The sequence below is a fragment of the Pyxicephalus adspersus genome, chromosome 2 (genome assembly GCF_032062135.1).
Source record: "Pyxicephalus adspersus chromosome 2, UCB_Pads_2.0, whole genome shotgun sequence".
Classification (NCBI taxonomy): Eukaryota; Metazoa; Chordata; class Amphibia; order Anura; family Pyxicephalidae; genus Pyxicephalus; species Pyxicephalus adspersus.
Window position 1 is genome coordinate 146,212,903 of NC_092859.1, and position 23,444 is coordinate 146,236,346.

General features: G+C 40.4%; 1 protein-coding gene across 1 annotated transcript; it reads left to right on the forward strand.

The window, feature by feature from the left end:
* Positions 1-248: 248 nt before the first annotated feature.
* Positions 249-21,649, forward strand: MRPS11 (mitochondrial ribosomal protein S11). The gene is made up of 6 exons (XM_072402707.1): positions 249-349; positions 2,810-2,911; positions 4,442-4,540; positions 8,799-8,928; positions 19,802-19,867; positions 21,255-21,649. The coding sequence occupies exons 1-6, from the start codon at positions 300-302 to the stop codon at positions 21,360-21,362; spliced, it is 555 nt and encodes a 184-aa protein (XP_072258808.1). The 5' UTR covers positions 249-299; the 3' UTR covers positions 21,363-21,649.
* Positions 21,650-23,444: the final 1,795 nt, after the last annotated feature.

The following is a 23,444-nucleotide window of genomic DNA, read 5'->3' on the forward strand; positions in this document are numbered from 1 at the left end:
GAAAATGTCATTATATTAATTTTGTTACACCCCTATTTCATGAGAAGGTGTCAGATCTCTGAGTTGGGGCAGTTCATTTACCTAGAGGGGGGTGAATTCAAATTTAAAAATATTCATGATTAAAGCACCTTTAGTATTTAGTTTGTAGATCTGTATGTACAACTTAAATAAATCTAGTGTTTTATGTACCTCGAAGTTTTTTTTATGAGTTTCAGTCATATTTGGTTCTCCCCGCGCCGAATAATAGGATGGTTTATTCCATGTGACCTTGCAGTGTTGAGCTGAGAGTACCGGGAGAGATGAATGGTGCGGTGTGGGGGGCAGCGCGGGGGCTGCTGGAGGCAAGCGGGTGAGTGACAGGCAGCATAGAATAAGACAGCTCTGGCAAGGAGGGACTTAACAAATATATACAGTGTATGGTAATGCTGAAACTCCTTGTTTTTATGTTGTATATGTAGACATATGATGTACAGCGCTGCATAATATGTTGGCGCTATATAAATCCTGTTTATTATTATTTTATTATTATTATTATTATTATTATTAATCATAGTATGATGTGAACCTGGCCTTAATATTATTACACAGTATATAGCGCCAACATATTACGCAGCGCTGTACAAGGTCAATAGTCATGTGACTAGCTGTCCCTCAAAGGAGCTCACAATCTAATGTCTCAGTCATATGTCATTATCACAAGCTAAGGTCCATTTTTGGGGCCAGTTAAAGAGGAACTAAACTCAAAAGTCCCCTATACAAACAAAAACACCCTTATCTTAAATTTTGGAGGGCTGTTTAATGGTCCGGAGGTGTCTTCCATCGGGTCCGGTGTCATCCCGGCATCTGTCCTTAGGGCGGCACCATCTTCTCCTCTTCCGGGTACTTACTCCTAAGCCTACCGACCCAGGCGCGAGATCTGGTGACGTAGCTGGGAAAAAAGTTTGCCGATCTCACTGCGCATGTGCGAAATCAGCAATTCCTTTTCCGTTTGACAAAAGGGCTCCTTCTGCGCATGCCTGAGATGTGACGTAGGTATCCCGCTAGGCTCTGCGCTTCCATTCATTCTCGATCGCCTAGGCCAGGGGTGTCAAACTCTGGCCCAGCACGTCTTTTTTTTTTGGCCCCCAAAAGAATTCTTAATATGAATAGCAACTGGCCTGCCATTACTGCAATCCGTAGTAACGGCGGGCCAGCTGCAATTCATATTAAGCTGCTGTTCTATAGACGCAAGTACAATGCTACTACTACAGTTCCCAGCATCACTCGTGTCTCTAGACCAGCGGCCTCTCTACCTTTGTGTGGCCCCGCATTTTATAGACGCAAATGATGCCGGGAATTGTAGTAGCGGCATCACTCGTGTCTATTAAACAGCAGCCTATGAGTGGACCCAGCAGAGTTTATACTGACAGGTAAACTCAATAATCAGGACATATCAGGATTATTATTATCATCAGGACATATCAGGATTATTATTATCATCAGGAATTATCATAGAGCTATTGCTAAATTAATTGTTTTACTGTGCCAGAGAATGTGCTGTGAAACCAAATGAATGCAGCAATTCATTTGGTTTCACATTGCATTCACTTGCAAAGTAAAACAATTAATCTCAATAAGAAGAAACAAGAACACATAATAAGAGCATGGAGTAATGTGCAGTGGATTGATCTAAATAATTTACATAAAAATCTTCTCATGTGTTCTTGTTTCTTCTTATTGAGATTAATTGTTTTCTCAATAGATTTCAAGCAACAGGAAGTTAGAAAAAATTTAGGGAAAAACCCCTATTGATCAGGAGCCCCCATTAGCAGTCCCGCACCTCTTCCGGGGGCAGCTGTAGATTTTTGGATTTCCCATAATTTTTATGGGATACTTACCCCACCTCCTAGATTATAGGCTCTTCTGGACAGGGTCCTCTCCTCCTCCTTTGTCACTGTCTGTCATTTGCAATCTCTATTTATTGTACAACGCTGCATAATATGTTGGCGCTATATAAATACTGTTTAATAATAATACCCAGGTCACATATCCCAATAAGCTGCATGCTGGGGATTATAGAAGCTGCCATCTCTACCCTGGTTCTATAGTATATATAGCCTGCTTGGTGTTCTGATCCTCGGCCAATAATTCCTTCTGAATCACTGACCCAGAATGTGGATTCAGCTCCGGGTTTCAGAATGGGAGCACAGAGCCACCTGGTGTACCTAAGTCATGCATCCCGGGAGGCTCTGGGTGCTCTTTCTCCGCATGCCGAGATCAGGAGAGAAGTTTCATTAATTAAAGAAAAAATTGCCGATCTCATGCATGCAAGATCGGGTCACGTATGAAGAAGAACCGGGAAGAAGATGTTGGTGACCATGTGTCGCGCATCCCGGGATCTTAGCTGCTGCTTCTCCACATCTCAAGATCAGGGGAGCACTTTCATTAATCGAAGAAACAAATTGCCGATCTCATGCTTGCGCAGTGTGAGATTGCGTGAGGTAGGAAGAAGAACCCGGAAGAAGAAAGCCAATTTCTTAGAACAGAGGTTATAGCCTTGGACTTGTTTCCCATCATGCCTTGCAGGGTGGTTCGGCTCCGGGTGATCATTAAGTGGTTAGTGTTGCAGATGGGGGAGTACAGTGTTAAGTGTTTTAATGGCACTAATTGATTCCCACCAGGAAATGTCAGATTCACAGATTTATAAATAGAGCCCTGGTGTAATATGGGCATATTCCCATGTGCTTTATCAGCCACGCTTTGCATTGCACCCCCATTGTGCACCTATTGGGATACATTAAGTGACCGCTGTTTTTTTTCTTCCACTCAGAACATTAAAAACATCCTGGTTCCGAACTCTATTTGTGAGTGGGCAGAGATATCAGAATGCTGCAAGTGAAGCCAACGTTGCTGAAAATGACTCAAACTTTAGGTAAGCTTGTAATGTTTCTAAAGATGTAGCATTTTATATATTGATTTTTTTTCGTTCCTGTTTGCTCCTTCATCACCCAAAATATTCCGTTTACCAGAAGAAGGGGCAGGGAAATCCTAAGGGATTCAAGCAACACTCGATTTGTATGCATATTGCTCTTTGTTATCCCTATTTATTGTACAGCGCTGTGTAATATTTTGGCGCTATAAAAGTCCTGTTTATAATATAATTTATAATATTGTAGCTTTTATGTACAGCTTTTTTTTTTTTTTTACATTTTCCTTTTCAGTTTTCTCCACAGATTTTTCAGTTGCGTTGGGGCTGTAGTCTCGTGCTCAGGGCAACGTGACAAATTTTGTGTTCCCAGTTGTTTATGCCATAAGTATCCAGTAACCCCTATATTTGTCACCTCCCGCCCCCCCCTCCACTTTTCCAGCGTCTTTGTATTGTCCATCTTTCCAGTAACCATCCAAAAACATCCAGGCGGTTACTGAATAGTGCCAGTTTGCATGCCTGGGGGTTGCAGAAAACGATGTTCTTCTTAACTCCTTTCCTGGTAAAAAATTGTTGTTTACGGAGCTCAGTAACTTAGGCAGTAATATACACCCAATGTTCTATGCAAGCTCTATACAAATGTTCATATAGGCAAAGCTAACTGCAAGACAGGCCATGCTCTAATATTAGGAATCCATTTAGCTCTCGGAATCCTCGGTCATGTTTATTTGTGCAGTATTGACAATTGTTCTCCCCAGCAGGGCACACCACCTGGCAATTTTCAGTGACCACCCAGCTGTTTTTAGGTGGTTATTGAAATATTGAGTCACAATACAGGGGCTGCCACCCGCCTACACTTCCTCCCACCCAGCTTAAAAAAAATTCTGGGGAGAATACAAATGACTGTATGTATATTGTAAAGAAGTGGTCGCCAACCTTTTGGACCTCACAGACCAGTAAATTTAGAGACTCCAGACCACGCATGCGCGGTAGCCGTGTGTCACTCAAAGAGGAAGAAACTTCCCCCAGAGTGACGTCATGATGCCAGAGCCCGCCTGCGATCCATACGGGGGACATGGTCTGCAGCTCTGGCCGGTGCACCCCCCCCCCCCTGGGGGGGTCCTTCTGACTCCGCTGGGTGACACATCTGCCAGGGCCGTGGACCACCGGTTGGTGACCGCTGTTGTAAAACATTTTAAAATGTAGAAATGTATTTGATGCCTTTGTTTTGGTCTTCAAATGAGCTAAGAAAAAATATTTGCAATTCCATTCTGCTTCCTTACATAGTTTCCCACCCCATCTTCTTTTTCTTCCCCTTTAGTCTCTCCTAATGCAGGGGTTTACTTCCCTCAGAGGCACAGGTGCTTATTCTCCCTGTGTGCAGCATATGATAGGGCATTGGGATGCAGGAAGTGGTGGTGGCGGCCGGGGGGAGCTGTTCTAGCCAATCAAGTGACAGGCCCTCAAACTCGCTCATAAACAAGGGGAAAAAATTGAAAAGCTATCTAGATGTTTATTTTTTGTTATTCTTTACAGCCTGGTGCCACCTCTGCCTGGGGAGTCCAGCACTTTACGGTGGGGTGGAAAAAAATATGACGAATTGCCAATCGTCCATATAAAAGCCACATACAACAAGTAAGTGAGAACAGTCCTGTATGAAAAATTTTCTATTGAGCATTAAACAAGTTTATTTTTATGACATTTGAAGGATTGCTATACCCAAAACTCATTTATCAGTGGATGGGGTTGGGTCTGGTGAGTGGTGACACCTTAAATTGGTCGGGGGGGTCAGGTTCTAGCAATGAGTTTGTGTCTCTGGTCCTGTCCTCCATGGGGTGTTACCACAGTCATTGGGCTTGATTTATTAAAGTTCTCCAAGGCTGGATAAGATGCACTTTTATCAGTGAAGCTGGGAGATCCAGTAAACCTGGGATGGATTTCTTCAGTCATTTGCTATTTGTTAGCAAATGTTTTGAATCCTGGACCAGATCCATTTTTAGGTTTGCTGGATCACCCAACTTCACTAATGAAAGTGTATTCTCTCCAGCCTTGGGGAGCTTTAATAAATCAGGCCCATAGTCTCCATATTATGAAATTAATTGGGTATCCAACAGGGTAAGAGGGAACTGAAGTGCAGAAGTCTCACCACTGGAGTCCCTGAGAGATATATAACATTTCAACTAATACTGTAGGGGCCACAGATCACCCATATTGACTTTGGGGTTTGAGATCTCTGCATCAGATTGGTGTTCTTTGGCGCAAGGCGTGGGAAAGGTGAGTATTGATTTGCTTCCTTACAAGCAACAACTTTATATGGACAATTATTTAGGCAGCAGAGTCACTTTAATGTGCCGTTGTTCACCATAAAATTCTCCCTCCCTTCTTCATAGAACTGAACAAGTACTCAGTGCTCTTTCATTTCTTCCAACGATCACAAAAGATTGTTTCCAGGGACAGTTATATCTGTGTACACTGCACAAGTTAAAGCTTTTTAGGGAAAATGTAGGCTGCCATTGCTGATGCGTTTTGAAAATGCCAATGGCTGTCCTGATGTTTCCGTAGTTTCAATACTATGAATTGCTAACCTAGAATAGGTGTGAACTCTGACTTTCCTAAGCTGAATAGTTTTTCTTATTTCATAGAAATGATAAGAAATCAAAGATCACACATAACATAATGACAGTCTGTCTTTGCATGCAGTCTTGTCATTTGAGATGACAATCTAATATCTGTACAGCTGCCACGAAGTGATCTGTTCTATGGAATCTCAAAATGACTGACATTTGGCAGCTAATGACCACTGTTCTATAGGAATAGGTGAGGGAAGCTGTAGGCATTTTGCTGCATCTCCCTTCACTCTCTTCAAAGAAATGAGCAGCAATGTCTGCACATTGCTTGCTTATTCTGCTATCACCAGAATCTATTATTTTCACTGACAAATATTTCAAGTGTGTGCATAGCTGTAGGCAGATGGTACACTATATTGCACGTGTTTATAAGTGGCATATCACAGACTGTAGTTCCCAGGGAATAGTGCTGATTTGTTCTCCTCCTTCGATCAGGAGGGAAAATAAATGGAAACACTTTGCAGATAACAAGAACACTCAACAGACACCATACTGTGACCTGCCTCAATGTACAAGAAGTGACGCCAGGACAAGCAGATGACAGCCTGGGATACAACACTCAAGTGAAGATGTTCTGCTCCCTAGGCTGTCATCTGCCTGTCCTAGTTTTGGAGCAGTGTAAACATATTCCAACCTGTGATATGCTTCGTATTAGACTTTGAGTTTGTAAACACAATATACAGTATCCTTTTTTTCCCCCAAAACTGAAGCTGCCTTTGCTGAACTTGTCGTTAAGAATGGTAACTGCCTGGATTTAAATCTGATCTTTTGTTTTTAGTAGTGTCAGTGGTACACAGGAAACAAGCATCCGGATAACTGTGTGCCAATGAACAGCGGAGCTGCATCATCATTCTGAGTCAGTGATTCAGAAGGTATTCAAGGCAAAGGATCAGAACACCAAGCGAGATTTCTTAGAACTAGGTCAGCCATGGCAGCTTACTTAGATTTGGTGATGTTGAGTTTCTCAACCTTTTTAACACAGGGAACCCCTTGAAAGAACTTATATTCACAGTACATTAGAGTGGTGCTCAGTGGGAATAATGCCACCCTTACAGATCATTGGTGTCACCTAAACTGACCTGAGGGGCTCCATTTGCTCATTGCTTAAGGAACCCCCTAGCAGCCTATGGAGGAACCCTGGATGAGAAACACTGCTTTAAACTCTTAATGTTACAACATTTTAGACACTCCATATCATTGAGGAGGGGAGGCTGGAACAGGTATTAAGAATTTAATTTGTTGATTGGTTGGAACAGCCTTGGTAAATAAAGGGCTCTTCCAAGTGCCAACTATGGCAGTTGCTTATTTTTTAATAATTTATGTTGCATTAACAGGTCTAAAGGTTGTATTACATGTCACTGCGTGTTACTGTAATGCATGCAACAATGTGTATATGTTGTATGTTTACAGTAGCTGGAAACCAACCTGCATCTGTAAATGACAATTTGGTCCCTTCCCTCACAATTTTCCACTCCCTAGTGCAGTTGTTCTCAACCAGGGTTCTTCCAGAGGTTGCTAGGGGTTCCATAAACCATAAGCAATTTATTTCTCTAGGGTCAGATTATTTACATCATTGATAATTTTGGTTACCTGTAAGGGTGGCAGTCCTCCCACTGACTACCATGCTAATTTACTGCAGGAATCTCCCCATAATATTTTTTAAGCTGGGAAAAAAAAAAGCTTAGGCAGGTGGACGCCCCTGTATTGTGACCCAACATTTCAGTAACCACCTAAAAACAGCTAAGTGCTTACTGAGAAGTGCCGGGTGGTGCGCCCAGCTAAAAGGGGCTGGGGGGAAAAACTGTGCTGTGCGTATAGGAATTGCAGAAGGTGTTCTGTGAAAGTTATTTCAAGGTTTCCCTCATGTTAAAAAGGTAGAGAAACATCGGTCTACAGCCTGTAATGTTATCACCAGGATAGAATGTTCAGTAGGAGAACAGATAGGAATATAAATCTGTTCTGGATTTCTCATAAGCAGCAAGCCTTGCTAATAATGTTCAGGCATATATATATATATATATATATATATATATATATATATATACATACACAATAGGAGCACTTGTTGGCTACAGAATTGCCATATTGCACATCTTCATACAATGTATATTACAGTCTGTGGATCCCTGTTGAAAAAAATCCTACTGACCTTCACCAGGGAACATTGCCTGTTGCAAACCTTGTGTTCCTATTGGCTGGTAATCACCAGATAATGGAACCTCTGGCTGCTGTATACCTTACTAGATTTGCAGTCTGATGTTCCATTACCAACAATTGGTTATAAATTGCCTGTTTATTAACATACACAGTGAACAGCGACTCCTCTCAGGTTTATTCAATTCTTACAAATCCATGCCAAATGTTGCATGTTTTGTCCAATTTTGCCATCAGCCCAAATCCATAGAGCAGCACTATTTCTAAAAATATCAAGGTGGAGAGATAAATGCATTAAAGTATAATAGGTTATTTTTTAACATATTACAGTGGCACTGGTTGCTTTAAATAGTTGCCAGGTTTTCTGCATTTGGAAAGATAGGACCAAAAAACTGTATTTTTTGCAGAGACTTGCACAGTGTTGCTGTATATGATGTAGTGGATGTCTCACATTGTCATAATGATGGGAGATGGCTGCGTTCAGTAAACACATGGCTGCCATCTCAGTCATCAGCCTCAAGCTGAGCGCTGGGGTTCGTCCTTCTGGGCCTGCACACCACACACCAGTTAAGTGAAAGGTACCTAATGAATAGCAATCAATATTGTTTGAATTGCGAGCAGCCGTAATACATTTGTCTTTCCATGTCCTGCTATGTAATGCAGCCTGCCATGCTGGAGAGGAATGGGGAACGGGCTGCCTCCCTGCGTGCCGCACAGTGTGAGCTGTTGATGGAATAATCTAAGTGTTTAATTGAAATGCGTAACAAAACAATGAAATTTTACAAAGAAAAATAATGGGTCCCAGTCCTGTTTTCTTCATGGAAGTTCAGAAATGCTTCTTGCACAGACCTTACAGAAAATGTTGAATTCTAAATGGCAGAGGGTTGATGTAAACCTTATAGATAACCAGTCACTAGTGGAGATATGTACAGGAATCTGAAAAATGATTCTGTGATTGTTACTTTGAAGAAATTTGTATTTCTCTGATCATTTTACCTTTGAAATACCTTGAAATTTTAAATGCCTTCAGAGTATTTTGTGTTCTGCTGCTGTAATGCTTCCAGACTTAATTTGAATGGACTTTATTACATGTACACATTTCTGTGTTGCAGCACCCATGTTCAAGTCACAAGCTTTGACTACAAGTCTTTAGTTCGTACGTCGTGCGGTACCGAAGGCTTCAGGAATGCCAAGAAAAGTTCTTCAGTAGCAGCCCAGGCAGCTGGGTTAGCAGCAGCCACTGTAAGTCTTAAAAAAGAATAAAGTGATCGTCTTTTTTTTGTTTTATTTAATACAATCAGATTGGTAAAACAATCTCTAATATATATTTAAAGTCCAATATGCTCTCAAGTGTTTATATCTCAGCATCCCTCTGTACCGTTTCTGCGAGTACTGTGAAGTTCATCATCTCATCTCATCTCATCTCATCTCATGCATGTCCCGTCATCCCTAGCATTAGCAAAATGCATGCCTTGTCTTTGCAAAGTCTATGCTAACGTTCCAGCTATAAACACCTAGGCAAGCCACCCACAAAAATGGGAGATCTTTTTAATAATCGAGTTAAAAGTAACAAACAGACAGGAAGCATAGGTGTGTGTGTGTGTGTGTGTGTGTGTGTGTGTGTGTGTGTGTGTGTGTGTGTGTGTGTGTGTGTGTGTGTGCGCTCTCATTGAAACTGGAAAGCTGCCTTGTGATCAGGTCAATAAAGAGTATTTATTGCAGAAAGGACATTGCCTGTCCTTACTACAAAAACCCCATGCCTAAATCATAAATTTGCTATGTAGGACTTTAGTTTTACTTTAAAATTTGTAGTCACAAATAAGCCCATAACCTGCTCTTGACCACATCTCATTTAAAGCAAAGTTTTCTGGACCATATTAGACCATCTGCTGAGCACTGCAATAACTGCTGGATCCCTGACAAGGGTACTGCCATCTTTACTTCAGGTATTCGTCATTTTACAACTTGCCTGTTTACAGACCGCCTGCACTTACGACCGGCTACTTGTGTACAACCACGCAGAGTCTCCTCTTCGGTCTTCTCCGCATGCCTCTTATTGTCCAGTCTGCAGACAGTCAATGGGCTTGTCACTGACGGGCATTGCGCTGCAGACCCGGTCTATACTATGCTCCTCACTTAATTACAAATTTGCTTAATGTCAGGGGCTCAGAAATGGAACCTGGTCATTAACTGAGGAGCATCTGTACATATTCTGTGGCTGAAGGATAATATTTGCAGTAAGCCCTCCCATACCTATGTACATGCAGTGATCCCACTTGTTGCTTCATTAATCATCCTAATAATAATTAATAATATTTTTAACAAACTCTTTTTATAAAGCGCCAACATATGACGCAGCGCAGTACATTATATAGGGTTTGCAAATGACAGATGGATACAAACCATAACAGGACGCGGAAAGGACTCTGCCCAGAAAAGCTTACAATCTACACTCCTAATAAAGAGCTTGGTGAAAAGGAGTGAATGACTATATAATAATTACTCCGTAGGGAGAAGGCAGTGAAGAGAATCTTTTATTGATTGCAACAGAAAAGTTCTAAGAACAAACAGGAAGGGAAATCTAATCAATGGCACCATTATGAGACCATGTAAAGGTATGTGATCTTTAGAAGAGAGCATCCATTTACCTTACTTTTTAAAGCAGACTTGCCCCTGTGTTCTCTGCTACCTGCCTAAGTCACCTACAATTACTTGGTGAATCAGCTTTACATCTAGGCAGTCGGCATTCCTTACAATTAGTTCTGCAATGGCTGCTTTCATAATTTCTCAGTGACCGGTCCACTGCGATCATTAATTTTTGTTTTGCTGAAATAGCCCCTAATATTCTACAGGTTCAGTTGTGTACTGGAGCATTGCTGCTGTTTTTAGTGTTGGATATTATCTTTCTATAACTTGGGGTCTTATTTATCAAGGACAATTAGTTTGATCGCCAGTTAGTTGCATCACTTTGGAATTGGAATGGAATTGGCTGCAATGGGGATCAGTGGGGTTTTCTTTTAAACACTCCAATTTCCACTTTTGCTGTTTTATATGTGATTTTATTAGTGGCATTATTCAGCTTGCTCCTACTTTCTCCCCATTTAAAAGATCACTTAAAATCTATCTTTTCAAACTTGCCTACCCATCTTCTTCTGTCTCTTAACCACCTTGGCAGTATTCCTGATTGTGGCTCGGGGTGAGTTTTACATACCAAAAGTGGTAGCCCTGAGCCACACTCCTCCCTGCTCCCCTCAATCCAGCGGCGTCCGCAGCGATCCCTGGCCGGCTTCTGTATCACATTTCCGGTGTGATCAATGTGACGTGTGAAGCGTCGGTACGCCGGGGAATCGTGGCTTGGCAGGAAATTTAAAAGCAGATTACATTGTAATCTGTTTTTAATACATTGATCACTCTGATAGTTATTCCTCCCTCCTATTGTGTGATACTTCCCCCACCTCCTAGATTGTAAGCTCTTCTGGGCAGGGTCCTCTCCTCTTGTGTCACTGTCTGTCATTTGCAACCCCTATTTAATGTACAGCGCTGCGTAATATGTTGGCGCTATATAATAATGATAAAGTAACCTTTACATTTCTTAGAACCAGTGGTCACGATGAAGGTCAATAGACTGGCAAATGAGAATATTATAAATGTAGGGTAATTGTGGCACAAGAATCAGTCACTGATTGCCACCGTAAAAAAAAAAGAAATCTTTGAGAAACGAATCCCTTTGTGTTGTTGTGTAAAATTTAAATGTTTCAGCCTCAGCTTCCACTAGGTGGCAGCACCAACCCAGTGTTGTCAGCAGCCCTGGTGCAGGCACTGTGTAGTCTGTTTTCTTTCTTCCTGCAGAGATTTCCCAGCTTGATTAGCAGCACAGGCAGGTCACAGTGTTTCACTTCACAAAATAAAACTAATTAGGACAAGCCTGTGAAATGATAAACCCATCAGAGTTTTCTGTTCACCGTTACATAAAAAGCCTTTGTGATCTCTGTGTTCACCGGTACCAAAATGATTATTTTATGTTACCCTCAATGTGTCCTGGAAACTTTTTCTGGTGGCATTAATCAGCAGCTGAATACAAATGAAAACGGGTAATTCAGAGCAGGTGTGCAATACTAAAATAAAATTAAAATGAGATTTGTGTATTGCTCATATATATATTTTTTCATGATTTAGGATGGGGAGGGATTTGCTACTGATTTTTGTACAGGTTACTTCTGATTACAATACTTTACAGAATTGTGCAAGGGGTGTAACAAACACTGATCTAATATTAATAAACCATATAGTGCCAACATATTACGCAGCACTGTTCATTAAAGAGGGGTTGTAAATGACAAAAAGATACAGACAGTGACACAGAAGGAGGAGAGGACCCCCCCCCCCCAGAAGAGCTTACAATCTAAAGAGGTGGGGGAAGCAGCACACAATAGTAGGGGAGATATGGAGTGGAGGGAAGTAGTGAGGGATTAAGAGACAGAAGACTGGTAGGCGTGTATGAAAAGATGGGTTTCAGGGCTCTTAAATGAGCAGAAAGTAGGAGCGAGAAGAATGGGATGAGGAAGACCATTCCAGAGAGCCGGGGCAGCTCTAGAAAAGTCTTGGAGCCATGCATGTGATGAGATTTTGAGAGGTATCTATATAGATAGATTTAAACCAGATTTTACTAACTTATCCTAACCATTTACCATATCTTTACACCTAAACACAGCTACTGACTTCAATTTTTGTCTTTTTGCACTGACTGTGTTACAAAAACATATTTAGCCTCTTTTTTTTCTGCATGACTGTTCTTGAATATATAATTGTCTAATATACTTATGTATGCATAGATATTACATGTACACCTATATATTCCTTATTGATACAGTTAGGTCCATAAATATTTGGACAGGGACAATTTTTTTCTAATTTTGGTTCTGTTAGCTGGATTTGAGCAGACAGTATGTCTCTGAACACCTCAGAATTCATTCGGCTGCTTCTGTCCTGTGTCACATCTTGGATAAACACTAGTGTCCCAGTGCCATGGCAGCCATGCACGCCCAGGCCATCACATTGCCTCCACCATGTTTTACAGATGATGTGCTATGCTTTGGATCATGAGCTGTTCCACCCCTTCTCCATACTTTTTTTTTCCTGCCATCATTCTGGTAATGGTTGATCTTGGTTTCATCTGTCCAAAAAATGTTTTTCCAGAACTGTGCTGGCTTTTTTAGATGTTTTTTAGCAAAGTCCAATCTAGCCTTTCTATTCTTTCTATTTTTTTTTTTTTTACTATTTTTGTCCCCGAATTCTATTTATTGCCAATTCTGCCATCGTTTCTCATTCGGAAATCAAAGCAGTGGATTTTACCTGATCCCAGTTTGCATTTTTATCAGATCCAGAAGTCGGTCTTTACCACCATCAGTGTTATAGGTCTGGGCATGTATCCCCTGACTCTGCCAAGTATGTCTTGCTGTTGGATCTCACTCTTGATTCTTAGTTAGAGCATTATAAATAAACAGAAAAAACAATCCAGGCAAGAGAATTACAGAACGTTTTGTAAGGTTTACAATCTGTTTTTTGCACAGCATGATACAGAAAAAGTATAACTCATCATTGTTTGCTCCTGAAGAGCAACCCCTACTATATGCATAGGCAGAGCCACGTTTGCCAGGTGTAATTAACCTACCAGTGTGGTGTTTACATTGTGGCAGCAAAGTAGATTTCCCGGAGGAAACTTGCACAGTTGCAGATTAGAAATATATGTTGGATGCAGATTGTGTTCAGTTTGTGTGTATGGCTATATGCACAGTTTATATAATGTATTGCTCTGACAGTTCTTTCCACCAAAAGCAGTCACTGTTTCAGGCACATTTGACCAACTTAGATGGGCAGAAAAGCTGTTTTTTTTTTTTCTGAATATTTGTCTTAGAAGAGCAGCCTTAAACAATGAAAGGATACAGGATCTCCAGCAGGAGTAAAGAAGTTATGATTCTACTGTGTAAAGATTTGTTTGGATCTCATATGGAATACTGTGTCAAGTCCTTAAGTTGAAAAGATAGGGTAGGTTAAGGCTTTGTACACGTCAGATAATTCTCGTCCGATAATCGGCTCAGGGCTGATATTGGATGAAAATCTGGTGCGTGCACAGCGCTCCTCATTAATGGATCCGTCCTGGCAGGTCCATGAACGATGAGCAGCGAACAATCATAATAAAAGGGAAGGGGCAGAGAGCACAGGGGGTTGCCACTCTGTCACTCTCCCTTCTCCTTAGAGCACAACGATGCTGTATGTATAGCACTCGTTCATGCATCGTTCATCGTTCTTTTGTTGTTTGATAGTGAAAGATCCCTTGCAACGACAATTATTGCACTTTGCACTTTGTTTTATTTGTATTACTTTGTCTTAAGAGTCTGGGCATAAATTGGTGCACGAGGGAAGACTGCAGCAGCTTCATATGTACACCTTAAGGTAAAGACGGGGAAAGAGAACATGATGATGTAGACCTTTCTATTACAAAAATGGTTCAAAAGGGGCAGATTTTTCAGTATGAAGGCGATCTAACACTAGCAGGAAAAACTAAGATTAATTTTAAGATTATTATTCTGTATTTGTAAAGTGCCCATATATTACACAGCACTGTACAATAGGGGGTTGCAAATGACAGACAGACCCTGGAGGAGGAGAGGACCGTGCCCCAAAGAGTTTACAATCTAAACTACCACAAGAGTGGCACATACTTGGAGCAGATGCGGGTGAATGTAAACATGCCTGGGGGGGGGGCTATACAACGGTTGTCCAGCTCCAGTCCTTGAGAACCAGGATCCACACACAGTTTTAGTATTTCAAATTTATGGTCTATAAAAATGTGTATAAAATTATCTACCAATGGCACTCGGGCTGGAGGGAGCTGGACACCTCTGGGTAAGGTTTCCTGAATCAAGTGGTATCATGATATATACAGCAGTGTTCAATCCAGAAATTTTTTTAAGCTGGGTGGTAAGAAGTTATTAGTAAGTTATATTAGCTAATTTATGAATATAAGGGTTTTTATGTTTTTTTGGGGGGGTACTTTTAAAACTAAGCCCTGTTATGCTCATGTGTCCCATTTCTACAATGTCTTCTTCATTCTTGAAATCTTATCCCATTTTGATTGGCTGGGTGGGATTATATGAAATCTGTTCTGGCGTGTGGGAGTTTTTCAGTCCCTGCAACTGCAGGTGAGGCCGGGATGTGCTGGGTATCCCAGAAACCAGTGCTGAGCTGCACACGTGCTTAGCAATTTTTGATACCGTGTTTCCCCGATGATAAGGCATCCCCATCAAATAAGCCACCCCCCGATTTTTGCTCTAACAATTAAAATAAAGCACCCCCCGCAAATAAGGCATCCTCGATACCTGATACTGTGTGCCTCTGTGACTCCTCTATTCTGGCTGCAGTGCAGAGTGAAACTGAAAGTAACTTCAAAGGACAAGCAAGCTGCTGATCCCTGCCCTAACGGAGTCTGTTACCCGGCTGTAGAAGCCAGAAAAAAGTGAGCCAGTGATCAGAAGGGGACAATCAATGGCACATACCGTAGTGATCAGAAAGGGGACAATCAATGGCACATGAGTGATCAGAAAGGGGACAATCAATGGCACATGAGTGATCAGAAAGGGGACAATCAATGGCACATGAGTGATCAGAAGGGGACAATCAATGGCACAGAGTGATCAGAAGGGGACAATGAATGGCACATGAGGAGTAGTTTTCAACAATAAATGTGTACTGTAGTCTTCTTCATGGAAAAATAAGACATCCCCCCTGAAAATAGGACCTAGGGCATATTTTTGCATTTCAAAAAATATAAGACAGTGCACTATTATAGGGGAAACAGGGTAGCTGGGAGGCGATCCGGAAGGTAAGAATGCAAGGAACATCCCCGGTTCCTTTCTGCAATAAAGTTCTGCCTGATCACACATTTTTAAAGCTGGACTTTTGTCCACTTTAAAACCAAACTAGAGTGGTCTGAAAAATGTCTAACAAGTGTGCGCTAATCATCCTCCTTATTCCTCTGTCATTGGAAATTCCTTTTCTCGTTTGGCACATTACAGTAGGTACAGGTGTTCAACAATCCAGTATTACCGGAGGTTTCTATTGTGTTTGTGCCACTTCTTAATTATTTGATTTAGCTGCACAGTTGGCAGCATATATTATTGCACTAATTAGTTCCCCTTTTTTGTCCCTGTCAATAAAATGACGTTTCTTGCTGATTCTTTTGGTTTTTGTTGGAAGACGTCTTCTAGCATTTTATTCCATTATGAAAAGCAGCTCTTTGATTTACTTTTTTTTTGCCTTTTAGCGCCTTTATTGCTGTATTGTAGGAGATTTTCTTTGATTTCCTTTTTTTAGGCAACCTATATTATATGCTTGTCCTGACAGTTTGGTATATTGGAGATTCAAGTCGGCACTACAGAGATAGTTGCAATTGTCACTGGGTTTCCTATATATTGCGGTATGCAGTTTTGTATAGAACCTTCATAGATGTGCTTGAATAGCCATTTTTAGAGCTGTGTAAAAGGGGGAAACTTAGGAATCTGTGCTTTGCACCGGACGTCAGTTATTAATATTGGCCAGTGATTCTGGTGCCAATAGTTGCCGTTGCCAGGACCACAAGCAGTTAAAAGCCTTGGAATTGGTGGTTGAGCATGAAGGTTAAATGAATGAATGAATGATCCCAGTGTTTAGAAAATGGAGTCAAGGACTTTTATTCCTGGGCATATTCTCCACCCTCTTTTTCTAAGTGGAAGTCCAATAAAAAGGTGCTTACGGGCATCCTTTTTTTTAATGATAAAAAGATATTGTGATGTATCTTCTGCCCTAGAAGTTTCTCCGTACCTGTTAGCGGTTTTTCATGCATAGTCAGCTCGGTGCACAGTCTAGGTACAACTCTGTGCCAAAGACAAGAAATTCAATCACCCTGAGCCAACCAGCGGAGACTCTGAAGACTTAATATGGTAAGTCCGCCATTATTAAACAGGATTTATATAGTGCCAACATATTACGCAGTGCAGTACAATAAATAGGGGTTGCAAATGACAAGACGGTGACGCATAAGGAGGAGAGGACCCTGCCCTGAAGAACTTGCGTGAATGCGCTATGGATTATGGCAAAAAGCTTCTGGGGACCTAAATTTGTGCATTTAATGTAGCGGTCCATTTCTCTTTAATAGCCTTGAATATTTACATTATGACAGCACTTGTGTTGTAAAAAGAAAGGATACAGTCCTGTTACAGAGTAACTTGATTCCTAAATAAAAGAACTTCATCTTACACAAAAAGTTATCCATGGCTTTGGGAATCTTTGTGATACACTAAAAAGCAAATAAAATGAATAAAAACTTAGATGATAACAGTAATTGATACAAACAGACTTTATAATATTGCTATCCTATTAAATCACATAAAAAAAAAATCCAGAAATGAGGACCAGCTTAAAATGTCTCCGGGGTTCCTATCAACATGTAGTCAGTGTTCAACCTAGACCTAACTTTTTTTTAAGCTTGGTGGGAAAAAATTGTAGGCGGGTAGTAGCCTCTGTATTGTTACCCAACTCTTCAGTAACCACTCAAAAACAACTAGGTGATTACTGAAAAGTGCCGGGTGGTGGGCTAGGGAGAACACTGTTTAGTCTATGTCTTAACATGCATCCTGTTGCATTTTAAAGGGATTCCCCTTTCTCAGGTTTGGTTCTAAATTCTAAACAATTTTCACTTTCACCATTATAATATAAAGTGGGGCTATGTCACCATGCCAGTGCTCTTTCTATTGGCTTTTTACCATAGGTTTAGTGTAAACCTGCATACTTTAGATCCAGTTCAAATGCTGCATTCTACATACAGCACGCATACGCTAACCCCAACCATGACATCTCTTCCCACTCAACTAGTCTTTCATTGCTTTTGGATTGCCATTAATTCTCAACATATTTACTGTCATTTACAAGAGCATGTGTCACTAGAGAGAAAATATGCACTTAAGAAGAATGCCGAGATTCATGTCAGGTCCATTCTTCATTTAGTGCATGACAGCTTCTCTTCTGTTTCTCCATCATCCTTTGAGAGCCTTGCTGTATTCTGTTACAGATTGTAGGCTAAAAGGAGACAGCTGCTTTTGTCTCTGGTTCTCTGTGTGCATTGAACATATTGTTCATACGTATGCGTCTGTTCACCAGGTTGTAAAGTGTTATGGAATTTGTGGACACTACATGAAAATGATATAAGTAGGTACAAAAGGGAGAAAATAATTTCTTGGTGGAGCGTGAGGTACTGGATGTACTACTGGGTGAAATATATACACACAGGTACCCCCCACCCCCCGGGTTACATATGAGATAGACTGTAGGTTTGTTCTTAAGTTGAATTTGTATGTAAGTCAGAACAGGTACAATTTTTTAATGAATGCAATTAGGACAGATGTTTGTCTCCACATATTATTAGGCAGTGTGGTGTCAGTTACTGTAAAAAAAAAAAATCCTCACCGTGAGTTAATTACAATCAAAGCAAAAAAAAAAATCTTCATGGAGCCTAGACATTCATTAACTTTAGGAGCAAGTTGTGCTTTGATGTGCAAAAATAAACCGCTGTAGAGTTTGTCTTGGTCATAAAAGAGGCTGCAGAAGGAGCTCTCTCCCCTAAGATCACCAACAAAGTCAGCTATGTTTAGCCAAAGATTTCTTGCAAGTCATGCAAACTGACCCCTCCCCCTTCCAAGCCTCGTTCTGCACACAGCGAGCAGGGAAGATCTGTTTGTATCTAGGAGGCGTCTGTATGTTGGAAGTCCTTAACCCGGGGACTACTTGTATAAATAATGGAAAAAAAATGTTTGATCAGGAACTAATCAGATTAAAGCATCTATTTTGCTGGTCAAGGACTCAAAACATTTGCTAGCAAATGGCAAATGACTTTGAAGAAATCCATTCCAGGTTTGTTGGATCACCCAGCTTCACTGATGAAAGTGTATCCTCTCCAGCCTTGGAGAGCTTTAATAAATCAGCCCTATTGTCTTTAAACATAATATGAGCCCAGCCATAAATTAAACCATGATGTTATGTAATTGCAAGCACAAGATCACAGGAACAAAGGAAAGGTGTGTCGGGATTGGGCGGTATTTGGTTTTGACCGGTAAGCTTGCTGCTCTATTTTGTTGCCCGACACGTCTATAAATCCAGCTCTGAAATCACGATGAGATCTAGGGCTGTGCCGAAGGAAGCTGTTTAATACCTTGTCACAACGGAGATGACTGGGTGATTTCAGAGCGCCTGCACACTTTCTTGAAATGGCTTGTCCATTTCCACAGTGTTTCTGCTTTTAGAAAGTGTTGAAATTTGAACCGGCTGACAGTTCAGCTTTCTTATACCTCCCATAGTCTTTTATCTCCATGGGAGCTGACATCTAGTCTGTCTACTAAGTTGTCTGGGCTACAGCAGGTGTTCATGTTTCTACACGCCGTCCAAGTCTGACCGCCATTCGCTACCTCGGAGAAATATGCATTGCATTACAGGAAAACCCCAGACGGTTTATTCTAATGGAGAGGGCACACGAGACAAGGTTTATAACATGCAAGGAATAAAAAGCGTGCAGACAAGAAAAAAAAAAAAAAAAAAAACGCATCTATATTTAAAGCGTAAGGACCTCTTCCAGGCCCCCTAAGCCATTTAAAAACAATGCATCTTTCAACTTGATGGTCAGTAGGTGTTCCGTTAAAAGGCATTTTAAGCTTATAGATTAGAAGCTGGCTGTTCCATTTGTTCAAGCTGCTACCCCTGCGGTTTAATTCGTAAGCCATGATTTTCCTTGCCAATTTTCTCCCTGCTTGCCACACAGTATTTGTCGTGTAATTGTTTATTGCTGCCTAGATCGGTATGAATGTTTCCTTGCCATGCTAGACCATGTTCTTCTTCTTTTTTTTTAACGTTGTGTTGTATATTCCTGTGGATGGAATGCCCGGCAAGTTGTGACGGTCTGAAAGAACATGTGCTGAGATCCTGCCCTTGTTATTTAATTCAGGCACCTGTGTCTTATTTGATTGCTGATCTTTCCATTAAATGCTTATGACCCAGTATTATTTCTTTTCTTTTTTTCTATTCTCTGCAGAAAGCGGTGGATAAAGGTATTTCTTTTGTGAGAGTCATTGTAAAAGGAATGGGACCTGGAAGACCAGTAAGTTCAGACAAACCCACCACTTGCACCTCATATGTCAAATATACATCTGCATGAAATACCATTTATTGCCCATAGCAGCAAGTTAACATCTTGCTTTCATTCAGAATCTTCCACCACTTCTTTGTACTTGAGGCCCTTGGTTTAACAGACCATGGCGACTTTAAGGATTTTATTTCTTAGACCTAGATAAGTCTCTCTAAATTCGACATGTCTGTGTCTAAATGTCTATATTTGAATTGTTCTGAATGTATGCATTATGAATTTCAACCATATTGTATTTCTGTATTCAGTACTAGATTTATTCTTTGTTGCTAGACTAAAAAGTAGTCTAGTTTACAATTTTTTTATTATCCAGTATTTATATAGTGCTGACATATTACACAGCACTTTACAAAGTCCATAGTCATATCACTAACTGTCCCTCAAAGGAGCTCAAAATCTAATGCCCCTACCATGTCATTACCACAGTCTAAGGTCAGTTTTTAGATGGAAGTCTAAGTTGAGTACCCAGAGGAAACCCGTACAAACATGGGGAGATCGTGCAAGCTCCGTGCAGATAGTGCCCTGGCCGGGGTTCGAACCTGGGACCCAGTGCTACGAAGGCCAGAGTGCTAACTTCTAGGCGACCGTACTGCTAACAGTGTTTGCTTCTGCTCAAGTATGTATGTATACTAAACAGGCGTTTGCAACATATTATTGAAGGTCTCCTAACAATTGCAAAGTAAAGACATTAGGAGCCAACTGTTGTATCAAATTAAAATGAATCGCTCTTGCAACGAGTTAACAGGGTGCAAGGGATAGACCCTAATGAATAGGGTGAGAAAAAAGGAAAAGCAATTAGAGAGAGATTTAACAATGTTGATTTAGTGTTAAAATGTAAAAGTGACTTACCAATAGGTATTAATCTTGGTGATAATCATAGCTAATAAATTTGATAAAACTAAATGAATGATATTATCTACCACCAATATAATGTCAGTAAAGAAAATCCAAACCTGTGCTTGATTGTGTCTTGAGAAGGTCTATGATACCTTGGGTTGGGATCCTTTGCACCTGCCATTAAATTTGTTAGTGGATATGGATGTTTCCCCGTTGCCCTCCAAATGATTGAGATTTGTTAATATACTAATATTATTGGCGGGACAGAATTTTTTTTTTTTTTTTTTTTTTAAAAAGCAGCAGTAATTGCCTATAAGGAAATGTCAATAAATATTTTGGTTGTTTGGCGCAGTGGAAGGCCAACCCCCCCACCACCAATGACAATGCATCTCAATATCTGAGCCTGCTAAGGAGTATGCAGACAGACTACTAACTAGCATGTTCACCTGTAATTATGAAAATTTCAAAGTAACATCTTCTAAAATATAAATTTTTTTTTGTTCAGCATGTCATCAAAGGGTTAACAATGGGAGGACTGGAATTGGTATCCCTTACCGATAATACACCCATCCCACACAATGGCTGCCGTCCGCGGAAAGCTCGGAGATTGTAAACGAGAATGCTCTAGGAGGGTTGAGATGCAGCCTGTGCCATTCCGGCGGACACTGAATGGGAGAAGCGTCTCATTCTGGCTGCACAGTATCGGGTCATGAAATCATTCCTTTATGACAGGAATTATTTTTTTCCCCCCTTGTATTTAAGGCTTTTTGGAGGCACTTGGCAATATGGTTAAGTACTTGGAATGGAAGGCGGAGAAATAGATTTTGTTGAGACCAATTTTTTTTTTTCACTCTGCTTTTAAGATGCCTTTAATAAAATGTCAGAAAATGTTTGAGCTCACCTTTTGTATGTTGCAAGCCTTGTGCTTTTTCTCTTTTTTTTTTTTTTTTTTTTCTCTCATGTCCTTGAAAATTACACAAGAATTTTTATTCTCTTCAAAAAAAAAAAATTACAGGTAATATAAATCACCATGTCAAAAATTGGTTTTACAAACAATGGGAGCATAGTAGAGGAAATCCATTGTAAATACAGCCGGAACCAACAAGAAATAAAGTGTGGAAAGAAAGAAATTTTTCAAATGAATTTTTAAAGTGTCCTTTTCTTTTTACCACGTTGTTCGGCTTTTTAAAGCTGCTTTGTTTGAGTACATAGAAGTGATGATTTTGTTGAGAGCATTGAAAAAACAAAAACATGATTATCAGACCGACTCAAATATATAAAAACTATTTGGAGTCATCTATTAACACTGTGATTGTAAACTAGGATTTTTTACATTGTCATACTCATTCCAGGTTACATATGGTAAATTAACATAACACTTTCTGGAAAACAAAATCTACCAAGGTTATTTTCCACCAAAATCTACCAAGGTTAAATCTTTAATAGTCCATTTAAACATTTTTTTACTTTTTGCATTCTGGCTTCTGCTGGAAGGTCATAGGTTTCTGCAAACAAGAGGTTGAGTTTAGGTAGCAGAGGGCTTGTTTTTGGGGACTTTGAGTATAAAATTGCAAGAAAAAAAAAATGGCAAATGCTTTTCTTTTTTAGAATTGAAAGCTAATGAATCTGACATTGCTATAGGTAATTGGTAAACGCCAGCTCTGACAGTATCGTGTTTTAAATAATGTGGCAGGAGGAGGAGCATTTACAGGCACACAGACATTGGATATATGATTAATCAGATCAGTGAATCCATATAAAAATAGATACATTCTCCGAATATAATGATGTATGCTTAAGATGCAGCTACTATATAGCATAGGGGGAATTTCTGCTCACCTGAAAGGGTATTTGTGGGGTAAATTCTGCAGCAACCTTTTTTGAACATGGGGGGAACCCTTGAAATAACTTTCAGGTTTTGTGGAACCCCTGTTCTATTTACAAGGTCCACAGCTCACAGTGCATTGCTGTACTTGACAGGAACAATGCCTCTTACACCTAGCAAGCTCTGGCAGAACCCTAGGGTTTCACAGAACCATGATTGAATAGTGATCTATTGCTCTAGGGAGTGAAAGGTGTTAGAGGAGGTGACCAGTAAGCCTAAATTAAATTTACATAATTTTGTGTAGTTGTTACTGCAAGGCAACATTGCTTTATATGGTATTCAATACACCCTTACCAGTCATCCTATGGTGCACTGCTAGTGTAGTAAACCATGTTCTGCATTGGCATCTATATCCGCTATGCCAGGGGTCCTTTTAAGGTCTTGTTTGCCAAGTCCGTTAGGGACTGTCCCTGTTTGGTTCAGAACTTAAGAATGCCTGATTAGGGCCAGAGTTTGGGTTTGGAGTTTGTAGACTGTACTTGGGAATACCCTTATAGTTCTGGTTCAGTGGATGTAAGATTTGGCATGTCCAGATGAGCTTCTTTTTTAGGTAATCAACCAGTATTAAATAACTAAATTAAAAAACAAAATGTATTAAATTGAATATACAAAATTAACAAATAAACAGTAACATACATATGTACAGCCCAGTGGTTTGCTGGGCTCATATACTTGTAGGGCTAGAATGTGCCCTCTCCACAAGTTCCAATTACAACAATAGTGCAAGTTATATATAAAGAATATGTAATTGATCGCTTGATCCTTTTTAATCACGTGGATGTCCCATTATTGAGTTAGTCTTTTGGACCT